Here is a 23,264-nt window from a genome sequence, read left to right as displayed (position 1 = left end):
TTTTTTTTTTCTCAAGCAGTGTAATCGTATGACAATACAAGGATGAATAAAATCGAGCTTCCCTTTTGCATATTGTTTTATATTTACCAAGGCAGATTGCTTGTAAACAAATTATAGTACAGTGTGAAAAGTATCATGATTGATGTAAGAGCAAAGCTAGGAAGAGAGGGAAAGTCTCTAAGAGGCAGAGGCACAGACCTCAAGCAGATGTAGGGGAGTGTGGTAAGTCTGTCCTAGGTAGAGGGAACATCATGTCTAAAGCTGGAAAAGTCTCTGGTAACACCCTGGGATGGCTGGACCATAAGGCGAGAGTGAGCGGAAAGGGACAGGGGATGGAGCAGGGCAGAATGATCTCTGAAGTATTGAAGAACACATCATAAGCAAATTGAAAAACCTGCAGCCCATGGAAAATCCTGTCCTCAGTGATACCTTACTTTGTTTTTTTTCTTGACACACATCTCAGAAAAAGATTCCCCAAGAGGCTCCTCTGCCTTCCTTTATTTATCTGTTTCCTTCAAATCCTCTGTTTTTTAACCCTATTGCTACCTAGCTCCCCTGCCCTGTGTCTTTCTCCTGCTCCATGGCACTGAGCTTCTTTGTCAATGCCTTCCTTCAGTCTGGGCATATGCATGTTTGCAGGGGTGTAGGCCAACCTAGCAGGGATCCCCTCTCCTACATCCTAAGCTTTTCCTACAGCCTGCTGGATAATGCTCCACAACATGTAGGGATGTAATAAGTGCTCTTTAATGTGGTGGTGTAATTCCATAAAGCACCATTTCTCATACTGCCTTGGGGTATTAGTAGGTGGTATGCAAAGAGAGATTCCTATGATCAAATTTAGGGAATATTGAGTTAAAAAGGTTGTAAATTTGAAACTATCTCAGAACTTTTCCTCTGGAAGTCTATTATTAGAGGTTGCCTAAACTTACCTGACTCTGGCACCTTTAATTCACAGACCATGTCACTGGCACATGTTTAAGAAATGCTGCCTTCGAGGCCTTTTTTTGCCTTCTTGTTAGGGACTGGCCTCTTTCATTCTCACATGTGTGCTGATTCTATTCTCACATACCCATGACTATCCCCATTAAAACACACACAGAGGGGCACCTGGGTGGCTCAGTGGTTGAGTGTCTGCCTTTGGCTCAGGTCGTGATCCCAGGGTCCTGGGATTGAGTTCTGCATCAGGCTCCCTGCAAGGAGCTTGCTTTTTTGTCTGCCTATGTCTCTGCCTCTCTGTGTGTATCTGTCATGAATAAATAAAATCTTAAAACACACACACACACACACACACACACACACACACACACACACAGAAACATCTTCAATATTTTATATCCCACAACGAAGTAATGTGCTACTGGTAGAATTCCAGACCGTAGCAGGTATACTCTTTAATGGGTGTGGAACCTTTTTGGCCTCCTTGTTTACCCCATATTCATCCCCATTGCCTTGGAACATTTTCTGACACAGCGTTTCTCTTGACATTTGTCCTCTACCTAGTTTCATCTGCTTTTTACTCTTGCACCCTGCGTTTGCCTTCATTTTGCCCAAAATGTTCTCCTAGCTTTACACAGACACTTCTGCCAAAACTGGCTTAGCTCCGTATAAAACAGGTCACTCTGCTCAGTTACTCAACAACATTCAAAGGCACCTCCTAGGAGTCAGCATCTTGCTCTGGAGATCTTCTTACTTTCCAGTAAAATGGCACTTTGTCTTCATAGTTATGCATATATTCGTATTTTGTGCATCTGCATCTGGGTTTTTGAAACTTCTTAATCCATAATTACTTTTGGAGGTAGTACTTTTACCATGTATTTTTGACCTTCTTAAGGTAACTCTAATAAGATTTAATCACAACTAAGATCTTGATTGGTTTGGTTAGCCCAAAGTTAAGATACTATTCACAAATTAAAACTTATTATTTTTACTCTCCTTACAACCCATAGCCTAGATGATTATAACCGCCGGGTCACCCTGTGTAATGGGACCTATGAAGGCCTGTTAAGAAGAAATCAAGTGGGACTAAACAGTGAGAAATTGCCAACTTTAAAAGACATACAAGATTGTCTGTCTCTCAAGAAGTTTGACAGCCCCCCTTTCTTCCAGAACTCTACCTTCAGTTTCAGGTTGGTGCTCTAAGCTCTGTTAGATTGGCATTTTATTTTATCTTTTATTTTTTATTTTTTATTTTATTTTTTGGCATTTTAAAAATACTTTTAAGATTTTCATGCCGCTGGTTGTTATGAACTGGAAGGAAATCCAGTTTTTGGGAGCCATGTACAAAGCTAAGTAAGCAGAAGGCCTTGACATGTGAGGACAAGGAACCAGTGTTAGGAAAGTCATCATCCACCCACTATAATGAATAGTGTAGTTTTAATTTTTTCTAACTTAGCTATTCAAACCCATCATTTATATTTCTAATTTCACATATATAGGTACAGTCTTCAGAATCAGGGTACTTCACTAAATATAGTATTTAAAAAAATTTGCTCATGCTCTTTTTCTTTTCTTTTAAGTTTGCCAGCCATAGACCTAAGATTGAAATCTGAGATCTCAGAGGAGTATTGTAAGCCAAATGCAACTCAAGTTATAGCACAGCAATGACATTACAATACTTGAAATTTAAAGGCCAACTAATAATTCTCTCCCTCTAAAAAGACTTTAAGAATTGTGAGAAATATGTATGGATATAAATAAGATTTTAAGCAAAGATGAATGGGGCTCCCAAAAGGCATGGTGAATAGATTCATGGTCTTCCCCCAAACCAAATTCTCTCTCTCTTAACTGTGTGTGAATTATACAGCTGATGGGTTATATGGGGATGGGGTGGGGCAAACTGAAAAATGCAAAGGTGTGCTAAGTGCAGCAGAGCTCACAGTCTGTGTGGGGGTTGGACATGGCTCTCAGAGTAGTGTCAAAGGTCATATAAAGGCTGACATTTAAGATTGTTTGGAAATGCATTCGTTTTTCACAGTAGTAAAAATGCTATTGGAATGGAGTGCAATCTTTATAGATTTGAGTTAAGGGAGTGATTATCAAAATACGGTGCCTAGACCACCATAAATGGCATCACTTGGGAGCTAGTTAGAAATATAAATATGAAGACCCAGCTCACACCTACTGAATCAGAAATTCTGAAAGTGGGGCATGAAATATGTGTTTTTTTCCAGTGATTCCCATATATGCTTAAATTTGAGGATCACTGAGTTAGGATAAGGACAATTTGAATTTCCTAAAAATGAGGAGGAGGAAAAGACAAGGATAGGAGGAATTTGGTTGAGCTGAATTTAGAATGCTGAATATATTATAGTCAAGCTAGAGGTTTACTTAGTTGAAAAATGGGAATATAAGATTATATGTTAATTCAAAAAATATTTCTGATCACAGAGCCTATGCTGGGCATGGTACTGAGCTCTGGCAATGAAAATCTGAAAAAAACAGTCTGTGTGCTCTAGGAGATCATAGTCTGGCACAGAAGAAAGATATGAAGAATTGTCATACAGTACATAAAAGAGGTTTAATCCAACTGAGCAGGTGCAAAAGTAGCATTGATTAAGAGTTTCCGCCCCGTATAGAAGATCATCATTAAAAGTTGGGGTTAATTTGTAGTTAATTAGCTATGACAGAGCTGCCCATTTCCCTACCCCATATCAAGTTAGAAGACTATTATTTAGGTTAGAAACAATAAAAAGAGACCTTTGTCAATTGTAACTGTTGTCATTGACAAACTGATTTTCTCTCAGGAATGCCCTGGAAGGATTTGATAAAGCAAATGGAATCCTGGACTCTCAAGTGATGAGCCTACACAACTTGGTTCATTCCTTCTTGAATGGGACAAGCGCTTTGCCACATTCTGCTGCCAATGATCCTGTTTTTGTGGTATGTTCAAAGGCTCAGAATAGATGAAAAATTTTCTACATTTGATGTTGGATTTATTTGCTTTTCAGTAAGATTAAGGTTTGGTGTGTGTTTTATTCTCTTTGTGAACAAAGGGACGTATTCATATGTAAATTTATTTATTCTCCACCCTAGAGGTGGTTAGATAGTATTTAAACTCCCCTTTTCACACACCCATGCTTTAGAGATGTTTAGTTTTGGAATGACACCAGACAGGAGTTTATAGTTGAGAGGTGGATTCATAAGTTAGCATAATGATATTATATCACAATTTAGCATAATTTATATAACAAGTTAGTATAATGACAATAATTTTTCAGTGATAAAATGAGTGATGCTGAAGATGAGTGTAGAACCACCATGACTCTTGCACGAAGCCCAGCCACCTGGCACCTTTGGAGCAGCACACGAAGTCCACAGCTCTGTTTGGTGTTTGGCCCTGGCCCCCTCTCTTCACAAAGCATTATGCCTAAAAATGAGCTACTCCTGGGGTCATAATATCATTGTGTCCCAGTTTGGACTGAACCTTCCATGTAAGACACTTGTCAGAAGAGAGTGTGAACCTCCCTGGGTGTACAAGAACAGGTTCTTTTACTCATTCGGTGTCTACTTGTTGATCAATGTAGGTTTACCAGAATCTGGTCTTGCTTTCATGATTATATGTCACCTAGTAACAAGTTTATTCGAGATGGTGAGGACTATGGCAATACACACCCACTATGAACACCCGCTCGTGAACAGAAAAATTGATTTGGGTCAGTTTGCAAAGTTGCAGGTATATTCAGCCATTTCTTTTTTGCTTGCAAATGAACAGATTCTACTCAAACTAATTTAGGAGAAAAATTAATTTATTGACTTAAATAACTGGGAAACTGACGAGTGCTGCTGGTTTCAGGTATTGCTGAATCTGTGGGCTCAAATGATGTCAGCTCTGTCCCTGTCTTCATAAGCAACCTCTTCCCACGTGGAATTGAGCTAGCCAACAGCAGCCACGAACCTGCATGCAACCAGCTTAGCAAGTGGGGGAGCAGCCATGTTACCATAGTAACGGAGAACAGTCTCAGGATTGGCCAGGCCTGGATGATCTGCCTTCTGTGAACCAGTGTGGCAAGGGGAATGAGGTATTCTGATTGGCCAGAGCAAGGTCACATGTTCATCCCCTCTGTCGGGGCAGGTGTGTGAACCCCCACACACTCCACTCTAGGGAGCTCCCTGCAGGAAAGAAAGTTTGTGTTAGTCAGCAGAGGGGTGGAGAGTGAGGAAGGAGGGCTGGATAGAAAAAGGACACATGCCTTTAGTTAATATAAAAGCCACATTTGGTGTTTCTTAATTTAAAAAAAAAAAAAAAAGAGGGATCCCTGGGTGGCTCAGCTGTTTAGTGCCTGCCTTCGGCCCGGGGTGTGATCCTGTAGACCCCGGATCGAGTCCCATGTCAGGCTCCCTGCATGGAGCCTGCTTCTCCCTCTGCCTGTGTCTCTGCCTCTCTCTCTCTCTCTCTCTCTGCCTCTCATGAATAAATAAATAAGATCTTTTAAAAAATTGTATGTATGTATGTATTTATTTATTTATTTATTTATTTATTTATTCATGGGAGACACAGTGAGAGGCAGAGACGCAGGCAGAGGGAGAAGCAGGCTCCATGCAGGGAGCCCGATGCAGGACTCGATTCCAGGACCCCAGTATCACACCCTGAGCCGAAAGCAGATGCTCAACCATTGAGCTAATAAAAACCCCTGATGCTTCTTAATTTCTTAATTGGCTTCATATCCCTGAGAGTAAATACAGCCAGGACAGCGGGCTGCTGTTGACTAGGGTGAAATCTCATAGTTCTTTAAAATTCAAAGTGTGATGACCCCCCGCTTGATATGCTTGAATCTGATTTCTGTCTCACTTTAGAACAAAAGGAAAAACAGAAAGAAACTTGACACTGGGATTGTAAAGAATCCAAGTTTTGTTAGTTTTAAAAATGTGTTTACCAAGGGCCTCCCAGACAGTGCCAGGCCAGCTCCAGGATGTCTGGGGTTGCTTTTTTCACCCCTTAAATACAGCTCCCCAGAGTTGGCTTAGAACCTTTAGATATCTTAAAAATTTGTATTCTAGCTGCTAACCCCCTCCAACCATCTCCACTTTACAGATACTTAACTCATTACCCACTATTTTAACATGGTCTGTTTTCAGGGTTGTGTGTCTTGGATTGATGGTTTCTGAGCAATTAGAAGAAGAAATTGCACCACTGGTCCTTTTTTTTTTTTTTTTTGAGAGTATTTTGATGAATTGTTATTAGTATAGATTGTATAGTAATAAGCACTTTTTCCAGAGTTTTCCTAACCGTAATGTTAATTTTATCAATGTATCTTAGTCTGCTTGGGTTGCCATGACAAAAATAAAATAGACTGTTAAACAACAGAAATTTATATCTCACAGTTCTGGAGGCTGAAAGTCCAAGAGCAAGGCACTGAATGCCATAGTTCCTGGTGAAAGCCCTCTTCCTAGCTTACAGACCACTGCCTCCTTGGTGCTGTGTTCTTACATAGTGGAGAGAGAGGTAATGAGTTTTCTCGTGGGTGTTTCTTCTTACAAGAACACTAGTCCTATAATCTCAGGGCCCCACACACATGACTGTGTTTAACCCAATAACCTCCTTGTAGGTCCCATCTCTGAATACAGTCTCATTGGGGGTTAGGGCTTCAACATTTGATTTTGAGAGGGCCATAATTCAGTCCATATCATAATGTTTCCTGAAACCATCAGTTTACAGCAGTTTGTTTTTTGGACTCCAGGGAGGCCACGTCAAAAGAGCCCTGGATTAAAAATTAAATAAGTTTTTTATTTAGTCCTGAATTGTGTAATTTTGGGAGTCTCACTGAACTGTGTGGAGGCTCTGTTTCCTATGCTGCAAAGGGCAGGTCACAGGGCTTGATGTGGTGTTAGAGGAGAGAGGTGTGCTCATTAAGGCAACACTTAATAGATTAGAATAATATGAGACTGCCTTAGAAACTGCCAAATACAATACAAAAATTATAAAACAATAATGTGTTCTTACCGTAGTCGCTGGGAAAGAATTAAAGAACTGTATGTTGGCTCTGAATTTCCAAGCCTTAATTAAGATTTCTTTATCTTGTTCTCCATAACAGACTGTTGTGCCCTAAGGCAATTTTACTGACAAGAAATACTTAGGTATTTCAAAGATGATTTATTATTTTTACTCCACCCAGGGTACAAAAAAGGAGATATGAAGAGGGAGGGTAAAGGTATAGCTCACAATGCTCTAGGCTTGCCTGGTGGTGTGAAGGTCTAGGTAGCTTTCTGGATTCCCAGATAGGTGAATGCCTGGGAAGGGTGAGCTGTGGGAAATGCAAAAACAGAGCAGTTGATGGAATTGTTCTTTCTTTCTAAAAAGTGTTTCTTGGGATCCCTGGGTGGTGCAGCGATTTGGCGCCTGCCTTTGGCCCAGGGCACGATCCTGGAGACCTGGGATCGAATCCTACGTCGGGCTCCCGGTGCATGGAGCCTGCTTCTCCCTCTGCCTGTGTCTCTGCCTCTCTCTGTCTCTCTCTGTCTCTCTCTCTCTCTGTGTGTGTGACTATCATAAATAAATAAAAAAATTTTTTTTTAAAAAGTGTTTCTTCCCTCATATTTGTGTGTAGCAAAACATGAAGGAGTTATCAGAAATGTGAATTCTTGATCCCAACCTCCAGCAAAGCAGAGGCTTGTGTGCAAGTTCTCCACAGCCATCTTAGTTTCTTCTGGAGGATGCTTGCCTTATTTATTGGTTCTAACCTGTTATTTCACATCATTTTTCTGGCTCTTATCTCAGCCGTCAGCTTATGCCATGCAGTACTTGTGTCTTCCTTCTGCTCTATATCTTTAAATCTGCTTATCTATACTGTATTTCTCTAAGTTTATAAAACATATTTTCAACTATATAATTTATACACAGTCTATATTCATGAGAAAAAAAGTCACAGTACTCTTTATCCAGTACTTCAAAATATTATAAATAGAACAGCACAATCTTCTGACAAATTGAGGATTATATGTCCACATACAACCTTTCTCTCCTACTAAAGGAAACAAGGGTGATGCCAGTGACTTGCTTTTCAACACCTTAAGTTTCAAGGATTGTTACATCTTATCTCCTTATTAGGAGGCTGCTCAGTAAGTGTGTAGGGCTAGGCACCACTTTTCCGTGAATGCAGGCCAAATGCTCTCTGTCGCAACTACTGAAAGCTGCCACTGTGGCGTGAAAGCAGCCAATACTTGAATAGACAATACATGAATGAATCAGTGTGGTGGTCTAATAAAACTTTATTTAAAAAACAGGTGGTGAAGGGCACCTGGGTGGCTCAGTTGGTTAAGCATCTGACTCTTGATTTTGGCTTGGATCATGACCTCAGGGTTATGAGACTGAGTCCTGCATTGGGCTTGATCTGAGTGTGGAGCCTGCTTGGGATTCTCCTCCCTTCCCTCTGCCCCCCACTCCATTCCCTCTCTCTCTCTCTCAAAAGAGAGCCTAGTCCACAGGTTTTAGTTTGCCAAATCCTGCTCTAAGGAATCAATGTTCCCTCTCTGCAGTATTTTCTCTCTATCATATTTCTCTTCCTGTTCTAGGAGAACCCACATTATGATTTTATGGATGAGGAATTCTGTGACTTACATGTAATGCAACATACTAGACGTTTAATCATCCTCATCTTCATTACTTTTAATACCTTGAATATTTAAAATTCTGTTTTTCTTTGATATAAGTTGTCCTATGCATATAAATAGACAAAAAGCCACAGCCTTTTTTTTTTTTTTTGCTGTTGTTGCAGGCGTGCAGTGTTTCAGCACTAGTTCCAGAACTCACAATTACTTTAGGCTATTTATATAGTTTCATGTTGAGACCATTTCAAGCTTAAATGACTTTTGCACATATTGAGATCCAGGTTAAATCATTTCAATTAAAAGAGTGACAGCTTCTGGAATTTCAAATTCACAGGGCAATTTATGCAAATATATTACATACAACATTTATTAAAATTATTTTAGTGAAATCTCTTCAAGCAAGAGAGGTACAAAGTTGTATGTGATCACAATAATGAGTAAAAGATACAATGTTAAAATACAGGAAAAACTCTGAAACCAGTCTCTGAAGTCCTAATAATTCATAAGGTAATTGAAGGAAATGCACATATTTATCATGGAAAGTAAGATTAGGTCACAGAAATGCTAAATAGTGCTGTCTTCAATATTGAATCTAGGCATAATCTAGCAGTGGCGGGGGAGAGAAAGACCAATAGACCCTCAAGTTAAATAGTTGAGTTAACTGCCAAGAAAGAAACTATGTTAGAGACTAAATATTTTCCTCTGTTTCAAAGCAATTCTTCTTCGGGCTGCATTTGGATGTTAGTCTTTTAGAAAGGTACATCTGGCAAGTTCTAATTCTTTCCATTCCTAAGTGATTGGGGACGTCATAGGTTGCATGGCTAATACTCACTGCATAGTTCATGTGTTTGTCACCTCCTACACTGAAATTCTACATGGGATAAGATGTACACAGAGTCTTATCATTGTTTATATTTCTTGACTATGACTAATAGTTGGATAAAATAGCTCCATTAATTTAGGGAAAAAAAGCAAGAAAAGTGAAAATGAGTTTCTAAAAATAAGAATCTAATGGACTATGTGAAGTTAATCCCTTTCTGACTCTACTGTTCTAGGCTGTAATAAAATTAGTAAAATGAATAGGTCATAATAACATACAAAATACTTGTGAATTAGTTTGAGTTTAGTTAAAATTTTTAAAGAGAAGTATATAGGACATTGCTTTTCTCTCTCTAGGAGTGAAGCACTTCAAATGGATCCATTTTGTTTCTCTTTCTTACAAAAGAAAAAGCATATCAGTCGGTTAAGCATCTGACTCTTGATTTTGGCTTAAGTCAGAATCTCAGGGTTATGAGATCAAGCCCCACATCAGGCTCCTTGCTCACTGGGGAATCTGCTGGAGATTTTCTCTCTCTTCCTCTGCCTCTTCCCCCACCCCCTCAAAAAAAGTAAATGAATCTTTTTAAAAAAGCATACTTAAGCTAATAACTTGAGTATTTAACATTGCCTACCTTTTATGTTAATTTTTAAATAGTTTAACAATTTTTAATAATTGAGAGTTTCAGAAATATTGGCAAAAAGGTTTTTAACTGTCTGTAATTTAGTCTCAATTTTCTGCTTATTTCCTCTTATATTCTATGTTCATACAATTGTACTTATAATGTACACATTTTAGGCTGTTACTTAGTTTCCTAAATATTTTCTTTTTGAAATTTTAAAATAGATAATGCACAGAAGGAGTTCAAATATAAAAGATGTAAAATGAAGTCTCTGTATCACTACCATCTCCCAGCTGGCCATTATCATTTTTCCCTATTCTTCCAGATTTATTTTATAAATATACAAGCAAATATGTTATCTGAATTGTAGCATACTTAGACACTTCTGTGACTTCATTGTTTCTATTTGTATTTTTTCATTATTCTAAATCATTCCATTTCAGTTCATAAAGGCCATTCCAGTTCCTTTTGTATAGCTGTATGGTATTCTATAGGATGGCTTTATCCTGAAATTTTTAACCAGTTGTCTTTTGATGGTCGTGTAGGTGGTTTCTAATCTCTCACTTTGCAAACAACATTACAGTGCATGAACATATAGCATAAGTCAGGAGAATAGGTCAAAGATTAAATAAATGCATCTGAAATATCAGTGAATACTGACAGATTGCCCTCCAGAAGGTTAAATAATTCTACATTTGTTTAATTAATGTATGTATTTTTAAACAATTGAGATAAAGTCACCAGTTCCTAAGGAGTGTGACACCTTGGTGAATTTTATAAGACCTGAGGTATTGGATAAGGTTGGGCTGCTTGGGCAGAGAATCCCAAGGTGGCACGATTGCTATATGCTTGGTCTAGGAGATAATTTGGTTTTTTAACTTGGCAGGGGCTAAATGACGCCTGAAGAAATTCTTTTCAGCTCTTAACTTTATAAGGATAGACCCATGCTGTATTGAGAAAAATGAAACCTATACTGAGGTGAACTACATACTCTTCATCATTGATGAAATTAAGTAGTATAATGACAAACCACATTTATATACAAATTTAAAGTGGTTATAGCATTGATTTGGATTCCTTTCTCCTAGAGCTTTGGTAATTCCTTAGACATGAATGGCCTGGAAGTATCTCAGTTCTTCTCTAGAATCTCTGCTAACATCACCTTTGTTCTCTCCCTCCCATGTGCTAATGACTGAATCAGTGACTTCTTCTGAGGATGTTCTACTAATAGCAGAACTTCTTGTAGTCCTCTGTTTGTATGTGTTCCAAATTTAATTCTTAAAGTATAAGCTTTCTTCCTCAAAGGCTCAACTAGCATTTCTTTTTTAAATTGAAATATAACTGACATATAAAATTAAGTTAGTTGCAGGTGTACAACATAATTACTCAATATTTGTATATCTCATAAAAACAGTCATCACAATTCATACAGTTTTCATCTGTCACCACACATAATTGATATTTCTTTTTATATACATGCTAATGTATCTTACATACAACATATATTGCATACATTTTATGTATACTTATGTGTATTTTGTATACAATGCCATTATATTCATATGTGTAGAAAGGATGCTCTTTTTCTTTTTTTTTTTTTTTAAGATTTTATTTATTTATTTGAGAGAGAAAGAGAGAGCGTGAGCGGTGGTGGGGCAGGGCAGAGGCAGAAGGAGAAGTAGACTCTCCACTGAGCAGGGAGCCCAATGTAGCAGCTCCATCCCAGGACCGAAGGCAGACGCCTAACCAGCTGAGCCACCCATGCACCCGAAAAGGTGCTTTTTCAGCGTGACTCCTCCAAAATGCCTGAAAAATGTCTTCAATTTTGTCTGTTCAGGATGCAGTGAGAAAGAAGGTAGGAAAGGCTAGGGAGAAAAAATATTGGCAAAATGGAAAACACACACTATCCTGGCAGAGCACTGCCTGGAGGACTATTATTGCTCAAATATCCTTTTTTCAGATTGCTTAAGTCTCTCACTGAATGTGCTATCTATGGCATATCCACCTCCCTGTGTCCCAGCTGAGTCAGCTAAATAGGGCGGGGAGCGGGGGTGTTGAACTATTTCATGCCTTATTACATATGGCTACTTTAAGGAATGTAAAGCCAATATTCTGATAGTACATTGCCTCAAATTCTTGGTAGAACAAGGCAAGAGTAAATAAATATCATCATGAAATAGTAAGTGTGATGAGAGAGGTTTTGGGAATTACAATTACGGATTCTTTTATTTACAACTTTTGTCTTGACTTTTTATTTATGCTTTCTACCTTAAGTGTTTTTTTTTAAAGACTTTATTTATTTGAAAGAGAGAGAGAGAAAGAGAGAGAGAGAGAGAGAGAGAGGAGGAACAGAGGGAGAGGGACAAGGAGATTTCATGTTGAGTGTGGAGCCTGCTGCAGGGCTCGATCCCGTGACCCTGAGATCATGACCTGAGCCAAAATCAAGAGTTGGATGCTGAACTGACTGAGCCAACCAGACACCCCTACCTTAAGTTTTAAATGGGTGTCTATCACATATGAGTTCTCAGAGGAGCAAGACATTACTACAATAAGAGTCACTCTGACTATGAATGATGTCTTCTGGATAGTAATGCATGAACACAAGTGGTGAAAATCACAATGTTCTGGTCTTTGGCAACATACTGGTGTCAGTCATTGTGGCAAGAATCCGAATGTGCAGATGCAGACATCTAAGTTAAGGTTGAGTCTGATAGTAACTTTATCTTCCAGTGATCCTGAAAAATATATGCATGCTTTCCTTGTATTTTATTCAAGTACTTTTATGCCTGCAAACACAATAGCCATTGATTGATTACTTTTTTTCTACAAGGGTTGCATTTAAAAAAATTTTTACCTTGAAAGCCCATGGAATCACATTTTCCTTTTTTTTTTTTTAAAGATTTTATTTATTCATTTATTCATGAGACACACACACACACACACACACAGAGAGAGAGAGAGAGAGAGAGAGAGGCAGAGACACAGGCAGAGGGAGAAGCAGGCTCCATGCAGGGAACCTGACTGTGGGACTTGATCCCAGGTCTCCAGGATCACGCCCTGGGCTGAGGGAGGTGCTAAATCGCTGAGCCACCCAGGCTGCCCCACATTTTCTTCAATACTGCCTCCAAGGTGAAAGTTTGTTTCTTCCTGTACCTATCCTTATGTTGTTGGAGCAAGATAGAATGGGTTTGTAAACCAAAATTGTAACCTCATATCTGAAGCACTCAATATTTAATATCAAAATATAACTATGTACTTCTATAGCAGATATAAGGCAACAACGGTATACTGTTACTTTACTTTGGCTTTTATTTATTACCCTCAAATTGTACTTAGCCTTACAGAGACTTTAACTGAGCTCATTTTTAACTTATGTCAAACAAAGATACTATTAGTTTCTCAAGAGCAATTCAAGGTATCTTGTTTAGGAACAATGTTGACAACTCTAACAAAAATGCCTATTCTACAGGTTGCACTACTTACTTCTCTTTATGGCTGTGGATACGTTATTGCTTGCAGCATTTTGTTTATTGCATTCTTTGCATCTTCTTGGCACACACTAGCCTCTTTTACTACCTTCTATAAATTGGGTGCTCTGTATATAGTTCCTACCAGAGCATTTATTGTAAAATATTTTATAGCCCTTCCGAGACCTATAATCTCTCATTATTTTTCCCTGATCTTTTATCTCTCCAAATTATGAATTGCTGCAGAGTCTTGTCCCCTCCTTAATTATTTAAATTTTACACTGGGTGAATTCTGGTGTTTTCCAAAAGTTATTTGCCTCTTGCAGCACTGAATCTGGACCTTTCTATGTCCTGAGAGTTCCTTGTCTCTTCTTCTAACCACAATTTGATCTCTGACTTGAACTCAGTATCTAAAAGCTCAGGAGATACCGTGTGACCTTCTTTGGCAAATATACTCTGGTACACCCCTAGACACTTTCCCTGCCTATCACTTAGGATTTGGTTCAGCTGCTTAGAACAGAAAACCTGTTATAGAAACCCAAGCAAAAAAGAGGTTTATTTTTCTCCTAATGTAAAAGATCCCCAGTGGCAGGCAGTCCAGGGCTGGTATAGTACCTCTATAGTCATGATGGCCCCTTCTGTATCTTTGCTCTACCACCTTGGGTGAGTGGCTTCTTTTCCTAACTTTGTTCACTGGTAATTAAGATGACTGCTGCAGCACCAACCATCACATCCATGTTCCAGGAAACAGCAAGGATAAATGGAAAGGGAAAGAGGGCCATTTTTAAGCTGAGACCACTACCTTTAAAGACCTTTCTTAGAAGTCATGTCTAGTGACTCCTAGTTCAGTCTCAGACATAGTTTGATACATTGCTTCACTCAGAATTCAAAGGAGGTTACAGAGGAAAAAGAGGAGAGTGGAAATTTGGTAAGCAACTCTTAGTGCTTGTTATCCTTAGGCATTCCATCTTTCTTGGGCTCCATGCTCATGGCAAAAGTTCTATTTGAAGCTGGCAGGCTCCCCAGGCTGCAGCTGTAAGATGAAGCATAACTTTTCTGTGTGGGAAACTTCTAACCTTATCTGGAGTTCCCAGGATTCAGGACATAAGGTACCTTTTCAGCAACCTACACCAACAACTAACATTTAGCTCTTTTACCAGGGCTGGTGACTTTTTCTAAACTCTCCTTGTAGGAAACATTGATCACTTGCATTAGCACGTGTCTTCCAAAGTCGATGCTTATACAATAAACATTATACCTTTATTTCTTTGGAGCTTCAGTTTTGTTATTCAAAGCTAAGATTTTTAGAATTTAGAAAAATCTTTTATCTCTGCAAAAGCCCAGTTCTTAAAATTTGATGTTTTTGTTTTTAAGAGGATTGTCTCTGCCATGAACTGTAAAAATCCATTTGGAAAAAAGAATCCCTTGAGTAAATCACTTGATTCCTTTAACTATCCTGTATGTAGTCATGTGAGATAATGCAGGTAGAAAGTTCTCGCTGTTGCCTGATAGGGGAAGTAACTACAAGGACCCTCGGGTAAGATTTGAAAATATTATTTCATAAGTAAACAACAGCAACACAAGCCAGCAGGGCAATGCACTTAAGTGTTTGAGAAGTACAAGAAGTTATGAATCCAGGCTGGGAGCAATCAGGGAAAATGCTTCAGGGCAGGGACCATTGCATTGGTCTTTGATAGACTGATACCAGAAAACAGAAGAAATGGTATTGCAAGCTGAGGAAACAGCACCAGTTAGAAAGGAGCCTCTTTAGTTGAACTGTACAAAAGATAAAACTGCTTTGCGTGACACTGTCTTCAGGCAACAAATCCTTATTAAACATTGATTCTGTCTGGGTTGAATGCTAAACCGATGCTTCACAGGTGAAAAGACCTGATCTCTGACCTTTATGAGTTAGGGGTGTTGTTAAGGAAAATAGATAAATAAGTAACAAGTTATAGTATACTTTGGTCAGTGCTCTAATTGGAGTACAAGGAATAGTGGTGATTGATTAGGTGAATGAATTCATTTCATAAGCATTTATTTATTGGAATCAGTACCCTCCTGCCCCCATGTGACAGGCTCTGGGATGACAGCACATAGGACCCAGGGGTGAGAAGAGAAGTGTCCTTAGGTCCTCGAACTTACAGTCTAGGAACAAAAGAGGAACCCAGCAGAAAGGCTAACTTTCCCATTTACATCGTGTTGCAAAATTGGGGCTATAAATGTGGAACTTTTGCTGTTAATTATTTTAAGACATGTAATAATTGCTATATTTGAGAAGGACTTTAATAGCTTCCTTGAGAAAATAAAAATGAGCGCTATGCACATCACATTTTTTAGACTTAGTTTTGCTGGCGTTAACACTGAAAATTTAAATGAGAGGGTTATAAAATGAGTACATAGAAGAGCCATCCTCTTGAAGAAAAATTGAAAACTCATTTTGGAGATCTTTCTTTCTTTCTTTCTTTCTTTCTTTCTTTCTTTCTTTCTTTCTTTCTTTCTTTCTTCTTTCTTCTTCCTTCTTCCTTCCTTCTTCCTTCCTTCCTTCCTTCCTTCCTTCCTTCCTTCCTTCCTTCCTTCCTTCCTTCCTTCCTTCCTTCTTTTCTTTCTTTCTTTCTTTCTTTCTTTCTTTCTTTCTTTCTTTCTTTCTTCCTTCCTTCCTTCCTTCCTTCCTTCCTTCCTTCCTTCCTCCTTCCTTCCTTCCTTCCTTCCTTCCTTCCTTCCTTCCTTCCTTCCTTCCTTCCTTCTTTCTTTCTTTCTTTCTTTCTTTCTTTCTTTCTTTCTTTCTTTCTTTCTTTCCTGTTCATTTGTATTTTAATACTGTTAAACACAGCCTCTTCTTTCTCTTCTATTAAAACCAAAACCAAAGACATATATCTAATCATATTTGCATCTCTCCTCAACTTAATAATTAACACTCACTTATTGAAAGCATCAGATGTTTCCAAACCAGTGTTAAATCTGCAAATGAACTTTCTTTCATTTGTTCGCTTGACAAAGGGGTTTATGATCCTGTTTGGGGAGATGTCAAGCAGCCTTGAAAACTTAACTAAAAATGTCAGTGGGTATGTCACTATGACAAGGTTGGGTATAGAGAAGCTCCTCATGTCAGGAAGAACCCCATTCCCCTTTAGAGAAAGCTCCAGTCAGACTGGCCTGATTGGAATAGATAGATCAATGTCAATGCCACGTTCAATTGTCTTGCAGGTACTTCATTCCTTTACCGATGCCATTTTTGATGAGTGGATGAAAAGATCCAATCCTTCTGTGGATGCCTGGCCTCAGGAGCTGGCACCCATCGGTCACAATCGGATGTATAACATGGTTCCTTTCTTCCCTCCGGTGACTAATGAAGAACTCTTTTTAACTGCAGACCAACTTGGCTACAGCTATGCCATCGATCTACCAGGTAACAAATACAACTTTGAAGTGGGTAATTCATTCATCTTCTGAAGGACCTTTCTTTCTTTTTAAAAATGCAAACCAAGGTCTAGAATTCAAGTACTCAGGTTTAGTTAATTTTATTAGCAGTTTTCTAGAATATAGGTTAGGCAAAAGAGCCTTTACACTACCAATTAAACATCAGAAGAGGGACTGATTTGGTGACTGAATTAATAAATAATAATATATAATAAATATATAGTAAATAATCTGAATTAATAAAAAAACCAGCTGTGGTTTGAAATGTCTAATCAATAAAATCAAAATGCATTAGCCACATGTGGATGGGGATCATTGCGACTTGGAGAATCGTTACTTGACGGCAGGGCTGGGTTTGGGGTAAGGCAAGTGCAGCACTGGCCCTGAGCACAAAGTTGGAGGGGGGACCAAAAACTTTAGTAATTGAAATAAATAATAATGTAAGGCACTATTTTTGAAAAATCAAAATTAATGCAAAAAAGATGAATACACTCTCAAAATTTTAAATAAAGACAGGCTGCTGTTATTGTTTGTTTTGTAATGAGACCTGTTGTTTCCAATTAGCCCCTTCAAGCCCTGCTGGGTCGGTTTATGAGGTTGACCTTGGCCTGCAAACAGATTGGGCTACATGGGGATTCATGTATATGTGTTCTTAATTAAAGTTCTTTAAGTCATGTTTTTTCACTGTAGGTTTTTTATTGGCTTTTTCCACTTGGTTGAAAATATGGGAAGATGTTTTGATAAGTGTCTATATGGGCACATATTTTTCTATTGGCCCAGGGCCCAATATAGCTCCATGGGCCACTTAGGCAATGTTAGGACAGATTGAGAAAGAAAAGCTAATGTGATTAAAAATATCTTATTTTGTCCAGAACCCCAAAAAAACACAGAGTCCATCTACTGGTGAGTCTTCCCCATTTGTGTCTATCCCATTTTCCCTAAACCTCTGCCTGTGGTGTCATCATAGTGACTTGTGAGCTCATATCTCTCTCTCTCTCTCTCTCTCTCTTTCTCTGACTTCAGAGTCTTCCAGACCCAGGAATCTGTCCCTTGCTTTTCCTTCTAGTCCTGCAACCTTGACTGCCTGTTCTCCTTACTGATTTGAAGTTTCCTTTCTTTGGACAACTGAGATATCTTTTTGAAACTTCATTCTTGTTTCTCTGGAATTGAATAGAGTAACAATCACAAAGTTTAGGATGTGCCTTTGTCCCTCTGACATCAGCCAATTAACAGGCATAGACTGAGAGTCTAAATATGCCCAGAATGTGGGAAGACACATGGGAAGACACAAATTCACATTTCATTTATTGGTCTGACAAAGAAATTCACAATCCTATCTGGGGAGACAACGATAGCTGAAGATTGGTGAAGGGAGTAGGACATTTGGGACAAGCTTCTTGAAAGGGATGGGTCTTTGAACAACTCAAAGAGATAGTGGATCTTCTGTTGGTGAAGCAGAAAGAAGGGAGCATTTTAGATTGAAAAGAGGTAGGGGACAGAGTTCTGAAAGGTGTAGTCTGTTTAGAGAACTGCGTGAAGAAGCCTGGCTGGAGAAGAAGGCTTGGGAAGATTACCTGAATTAAGTCTGGATCTGTGAGAAGAGCCTGATTATGGAGGGCTTTAGAAGCTAGGCAGAAACCATAATGAGATGCCACTTTCCCGTCATTAGGATGACTATTACTGACAAAGCAGTAGATAACAAGTGCCAATGAGGCTGTGGAGTAATTGGAGCCCTTGTGAACTGCTGGTGGGAGTGTAGAGTGGTATTTAGCCTCTGTGGAAAGCAATATGGTAGCTCCTCAAAAAATTAAACATCAGATTACCATACGAGCCAGCAAAGGATTAAAAGCAAGTACTCAAACAGATTATTTGTGAACCTCTGTTTATAGTAGCATTATTCACAATAGACAAAAGAAAGAACTCAATATCCATTGATGGATGAATGGATAAACAAAGTGTGGTGTATGCACACAATGGAATGTTATGTAGCCTTAAAAAAGAAGGAAATCCTGCTGTATGCTACAATGTGTGTGAATCTTGAAGCTATTATGTTAACTGAAAATGCCAGTCACAAAACAGTAAAAACCGTATGATTCCACTTATATGAGTTTTCTAGAGTAGTCAAACCTATAGAGACAGAAAGTAGAATGGGGGTTGCAGGGGCTGGAGGGCTGGTGGGCTGGGGCACTGGGGAGGTATTATGTCTGTTTTGCAAGCTGAAAAAAGTCCTGTTGGGTAGATGGCAGTGATGGTTGCACAACAGTGTGAATGCGCTAATGCCACAGAACTGAGCATTTAAAAATGATTACGATGGTTAAATCTACATCATATGTATTTTTCCACAATTAAAAGAATAGTCATTTTGGTTCCTGAACAAAGAAATGTCAGAATAAACATCTGCGTTTTAAGAAGATGGTTCTGGCAACAGATGCTGGATTGCTGGAGGAGAAAAATTAGAATCTTGGAGAAATCCCTTCAGGATGAGTAAGGGCCCTCTGCGAAATGGAGGAAAAAACTAGATGGAAGATTTTTACATTTAGGCTTATGCAGGGTTTAGAATAAGAACCCTGGTCAGAGAAATTGAATTTAAGAATAGCTGGCCAAGGGGAACCTGGGTGGCTCAGTTGGTTGAGCATCTGCCTTTGGCTCAGGTCATGATCCCAGGGTTCTGGGATCAAGCCCAGCTTCTTGCTTAGTAAGGAATCTGCTTCTCCCTCTCCCGCTGCCCCTCCCCCTGCTTGTGCATGCGCGCGCGCGCTCTCTCTCAAATAAATAATATCTTTTAAAAAATTAAAAAAATTTTAATTTGGCCAGAATAGCTGGCCAAGAATAAGAGAATTTTTAAAGAAACAACAAATAGGCATAAATATATTAAAATGAAACCCATTAATTTTGTAGAGAGTTCTTATAAAATATATTTGGGCCTAGTATTAGCTTTATCAGGTGGAAAATTCAGATTTTATTCACAACTATTTAAATGGATACAAATTTCATCTGCCCTGCTATTGAATGTCTCCTATTACAATAGCTAATCTGATCTGTCTTACACATTTATCACCCTATAAAAAGGTAGAGACAATAGCAGAATTTCTCCACCTGAGGGTTGTGTATTTTGCAGTTCCCCAGATACTACTTTACATCCACTTTAACAAATGAGTTTCTAACTCACAAAAGTAGTTATATACTTCCTTGGAGGGTTTATTCTGTATAAGTGTTTATTGTAAGAAATTTAAAAAATGCAATCAGCTGTATTTAAATAATGAAATGCCGTTTCCTCAAGACAAACAATTGTGGATATGACACATTGTTGGTGGGGAAGAAGATAAATTTTATTCTAGCCAGTATAGTTTTGCTTTTTCAACAAAAATGCATATGAAAAGCAAATTGGTTCATTCTTTTCTTCTCTGAGACTATTCAGCTGATGAAACTCCCAATCATAGAACCTTCTCTTCTGCTTTGATTCCAGTTGAAGAAACTCCAGCTTGGACCACAACCCTCTTGGCGGTCATGGGAATGCTGGTGGCTTTGGTTGGTGTTTTTGTGGTGCTGTTTTTCCTTCAGTACCGAAGACTCCGAAAAGGCTATACACCCCTAATGGAGACACATTTAAGCGACAAGAAGTACACAGAAGAAGCCTAGAGATCTCGTGCCTTCCTCTAGAGAGGCATGAGCCAAGCTGGAGTTCTGACCTTGCTGATGAACAATTACTCAGTGTTCTTCCTTTAGCTGAAGATGTTCCATATAGTCCCCCACTGCAGGGATTATCCCAAATACACAGGATGCTTAGCTCGAGTTTCTAGTTTACTTGTTGTTTAACAAACACAGACTAGGATATTTGAGGCTATCTCTACCATCAAACGAAGGTAAAGCTGACAATTTGTGGTATCTGATAATAATTCCCCATTTTGATCAAGCCTCCTTGTTCTGAAACACACACACACAACTGAAAGAGAAGCATTCATTTTAATTTGCAGGTCAGTGTAATTTGAGACCTGGACATGGTTCATGTTCATTTTTTTCTTAGCCCAAGTGTCTTCCTTTTGTAATGGGGTGGGGGCCGGGGGTGGCAGGTACTCCTTGAGTCTCCATGAGTTTAGCTATAAACATCTATGCTTTTAGGTGCCTTCCTGATCATCTTTCTGTGGCTTATTTTTCTCCTTTCTTTTTTTGTCTTCTCCAGCCTGTAAAATGGACTTAAAGATGAAAATAGGCCTTATTTTCCAAAAAGGATGGAAAATAAATAAATGAATGAATGAATGATCAGTTTGGTTCTCTTTTGTACATTAGACTTTCCAGAATTTATCCAAATCTGTAGTTCTTAACAGTAGACATATCATGAGATTCAATAGCTGGGTAAACATTGATCCTGTAGTGATAAATAGATGAGAGATAAATTACAGAGTTTTCTAGTTAATTAGACACTGTTTTAAATCTACTAACACTTATAGAACCACTTCTTCCAGGAAAGCCTGGCTGGGAAAGGCTGTGAGGCTAGAATCCTAACAATTTGATTAGAGTTCCATTGCTCTGAGTTCTCATTTGGCTGGTCCCAAACCAATTTCTTTAGCAGGTAACCTCAGATGAAAAATTATTCACATATAATGCAGTTGGTTTATTTTTAAGAGTTGACCTCAGACTTTACTAATGCTGCACTGTACTGACAGTTATTTAGGGATGCTCATCAACTAACTCCTATCATTTAGAAGCAAACCATCCATACAAAACATAACATTTCAGAATTAAACGGTTATATTCCACTACATAATCATCATATCACGAGAGATAAGAATGAAGCCATCTTTACTAATATGCTCAGACTTACCAAGATGATCCCTACTTCTGAGAAGTTGGCAGTTACTGAGATGTCAAGGTAAATCTCATCTGCTCCTATCTGGTACATGTGCTTCAGGGGTGAGGCCAAAGTTCTAGAAGGTAGCCTGTCTGTCCATTCATTTTACCTCCTCTCTACTGGAATGGATGTGTGTAAAGAATGGATGGGAAGAGGACCCTGGGGCTAGCTGCCTTCTACATATGGAGGAGGGGACTAGAAGGTGTGTTATCTCCTCAGAATGACACTGTGACAGTCAGAGAACTGGACAAAGCCCAATCTGAACCGAATTTGAGTCTGAGTGAGCCTCATAAAGCTACAGGCATATCTGAGAGTGGGCTCAGCAGATGAGAATCAAGATAGCCTAGAGTTCTTCATGGGCTGAAGCCCTGCATGGGCCTTTGTAGCCACCACCACAAGTAGATCTTAATCCCTGCATTTAACAGCATCTATGGAAAATACTGCAAAGTTTCATGAACATACTCATTCTGGAAGGTTTATGCTCTGAACGCAGGGTTGTTGGGGAACACGGTTTTACATCTTGTTTTTAAGCCAAAAGAGAAATGTTGAAATGAAGACATAACTTTTCATGGTAGGTGTGTTTCTAAAAAGTTATCTTTAAATTAATTACATGTTAAAAATAGTAGGGGAGGGGCACCTGGGTGGCTCAGTCAGTTGAGGGAGGGACTCTTTGTTTCCCCTCAGGTCTTGATCTCAAGGTAGTAAGACAGAGGCCGCCTTTGGCTCAGGCCTCCCCTGGGAGTCTGCTTCAAATTCTCCCTTCCCTCTGCCCCCCCCCCACTTGTGTGCTCTCTCTCTCTCTCTCTAAAATAAATAAAATACATCTTAAAAAAATAAGATAAAAAATAAAAGTAGCAGGAAAAATGACTTTTTATAGATGAGCCATATGAATAATTCTATAAAGCAAATAACCACCTCTCTCTTCCCTTTCCAGTACATCAGAATTTTCATTCACTGTATTCCCACGTGATTTATTTAAAGCAAGATCTGAGGTAGAAATAGAGGGTAATCATTTATACTTAGCTACTTTTATCCGTAGCAGATGCAACTTCTTATAAATACTATGTTTTATAATGTCTTCCTAAGAGAAACGATTTCCTAATTTTATAGTTCATAGAAGAGAAATAAAATTTTCTAACATTTCCTGACATTACAGTCAGTCAATGATGAATACCTTTTAAGAAATTTAAAGGTAGAACAAACCTGTTAGAATGAAAAAATTAGTATTTACCTACATGAATATTATGCAAATCAACTCATAAAATACTTCGAAGCGTTGTAGGGTTGGTTATATTTCTCAATGATGGAGGAAAACTCTAACCTTAAAGAAAATGAATAGATCACTTTACATGCTTATATCCTCAGAATTAGAAAATTGTATGTATATGAATTACTGTTTCAAAAGAAATGCTTATAAAGTTAACATTCAGAAGTGAAATTAAATCTAATAGCCTCTTTCCTTTGTGAATTAAATTCCCTTCTAATTTTAAAATTCTTTGATACTAATTTCTGTCTTGCTTAGGATTTAACATTGTTAATTATAGT

At 38.6% G+C, this 23,264-nt stretch overlaps 1 protein-coding gene across 1 annotated transcript in view; it reads left to right on the top strand.

Moving 5' to 3' along the window:
• DCT (dopachrome tautomerase) overlaps window positions 1–21,235 on the top strand; it is a 34,776-nt gene extending 13,541 nt beyond the window's left edge. Inside the window, exons 5-8 of the mRNA XM_035704638.2 lie at window positions 1,947–2,126; window positions 3,744–3,879; window positions 16,658–16,859; window positions 20,337–21,235. Coding sequence (XP_035560531.1) covers window positions 1,947–2,126; window positions 3,744–3,879; window positions 16,658–16,859; window positions 20,337–20,509 — 691 coding nt within the window. The 3' untranslated portion in view covers window positions 20,510–21,235. The remainder of the gene's footprint in view (window positions 1–1,946; window positions 2,127–3,743; window positions 3,880–16,657; window positions 16,860–20,336) is intronic.
• The last annotated feature ends 2,029 nt before the right edge of the window (window positions 21,236–23,264 follow it).

The sequence above is a fragment of the Canis lupus genome, chromosome 22 (assembly GCF_003254725.2).
Source record: "Canis lupus dingo isolate Sandy chromosome 22, ASM325472v2, whole genome shotgun sequence".
Taxonomy (NCBI): domain Eukaryota; kingdom Metazoa; phylum Chordata; class Mammalia; order Carnivora; family Canidae; genus Canis; species Canis lupus.
Note: the sequence above shows the minus strand (reverse complement) of the source record. Positions and strands in the feature narration are given on the sequence as shown.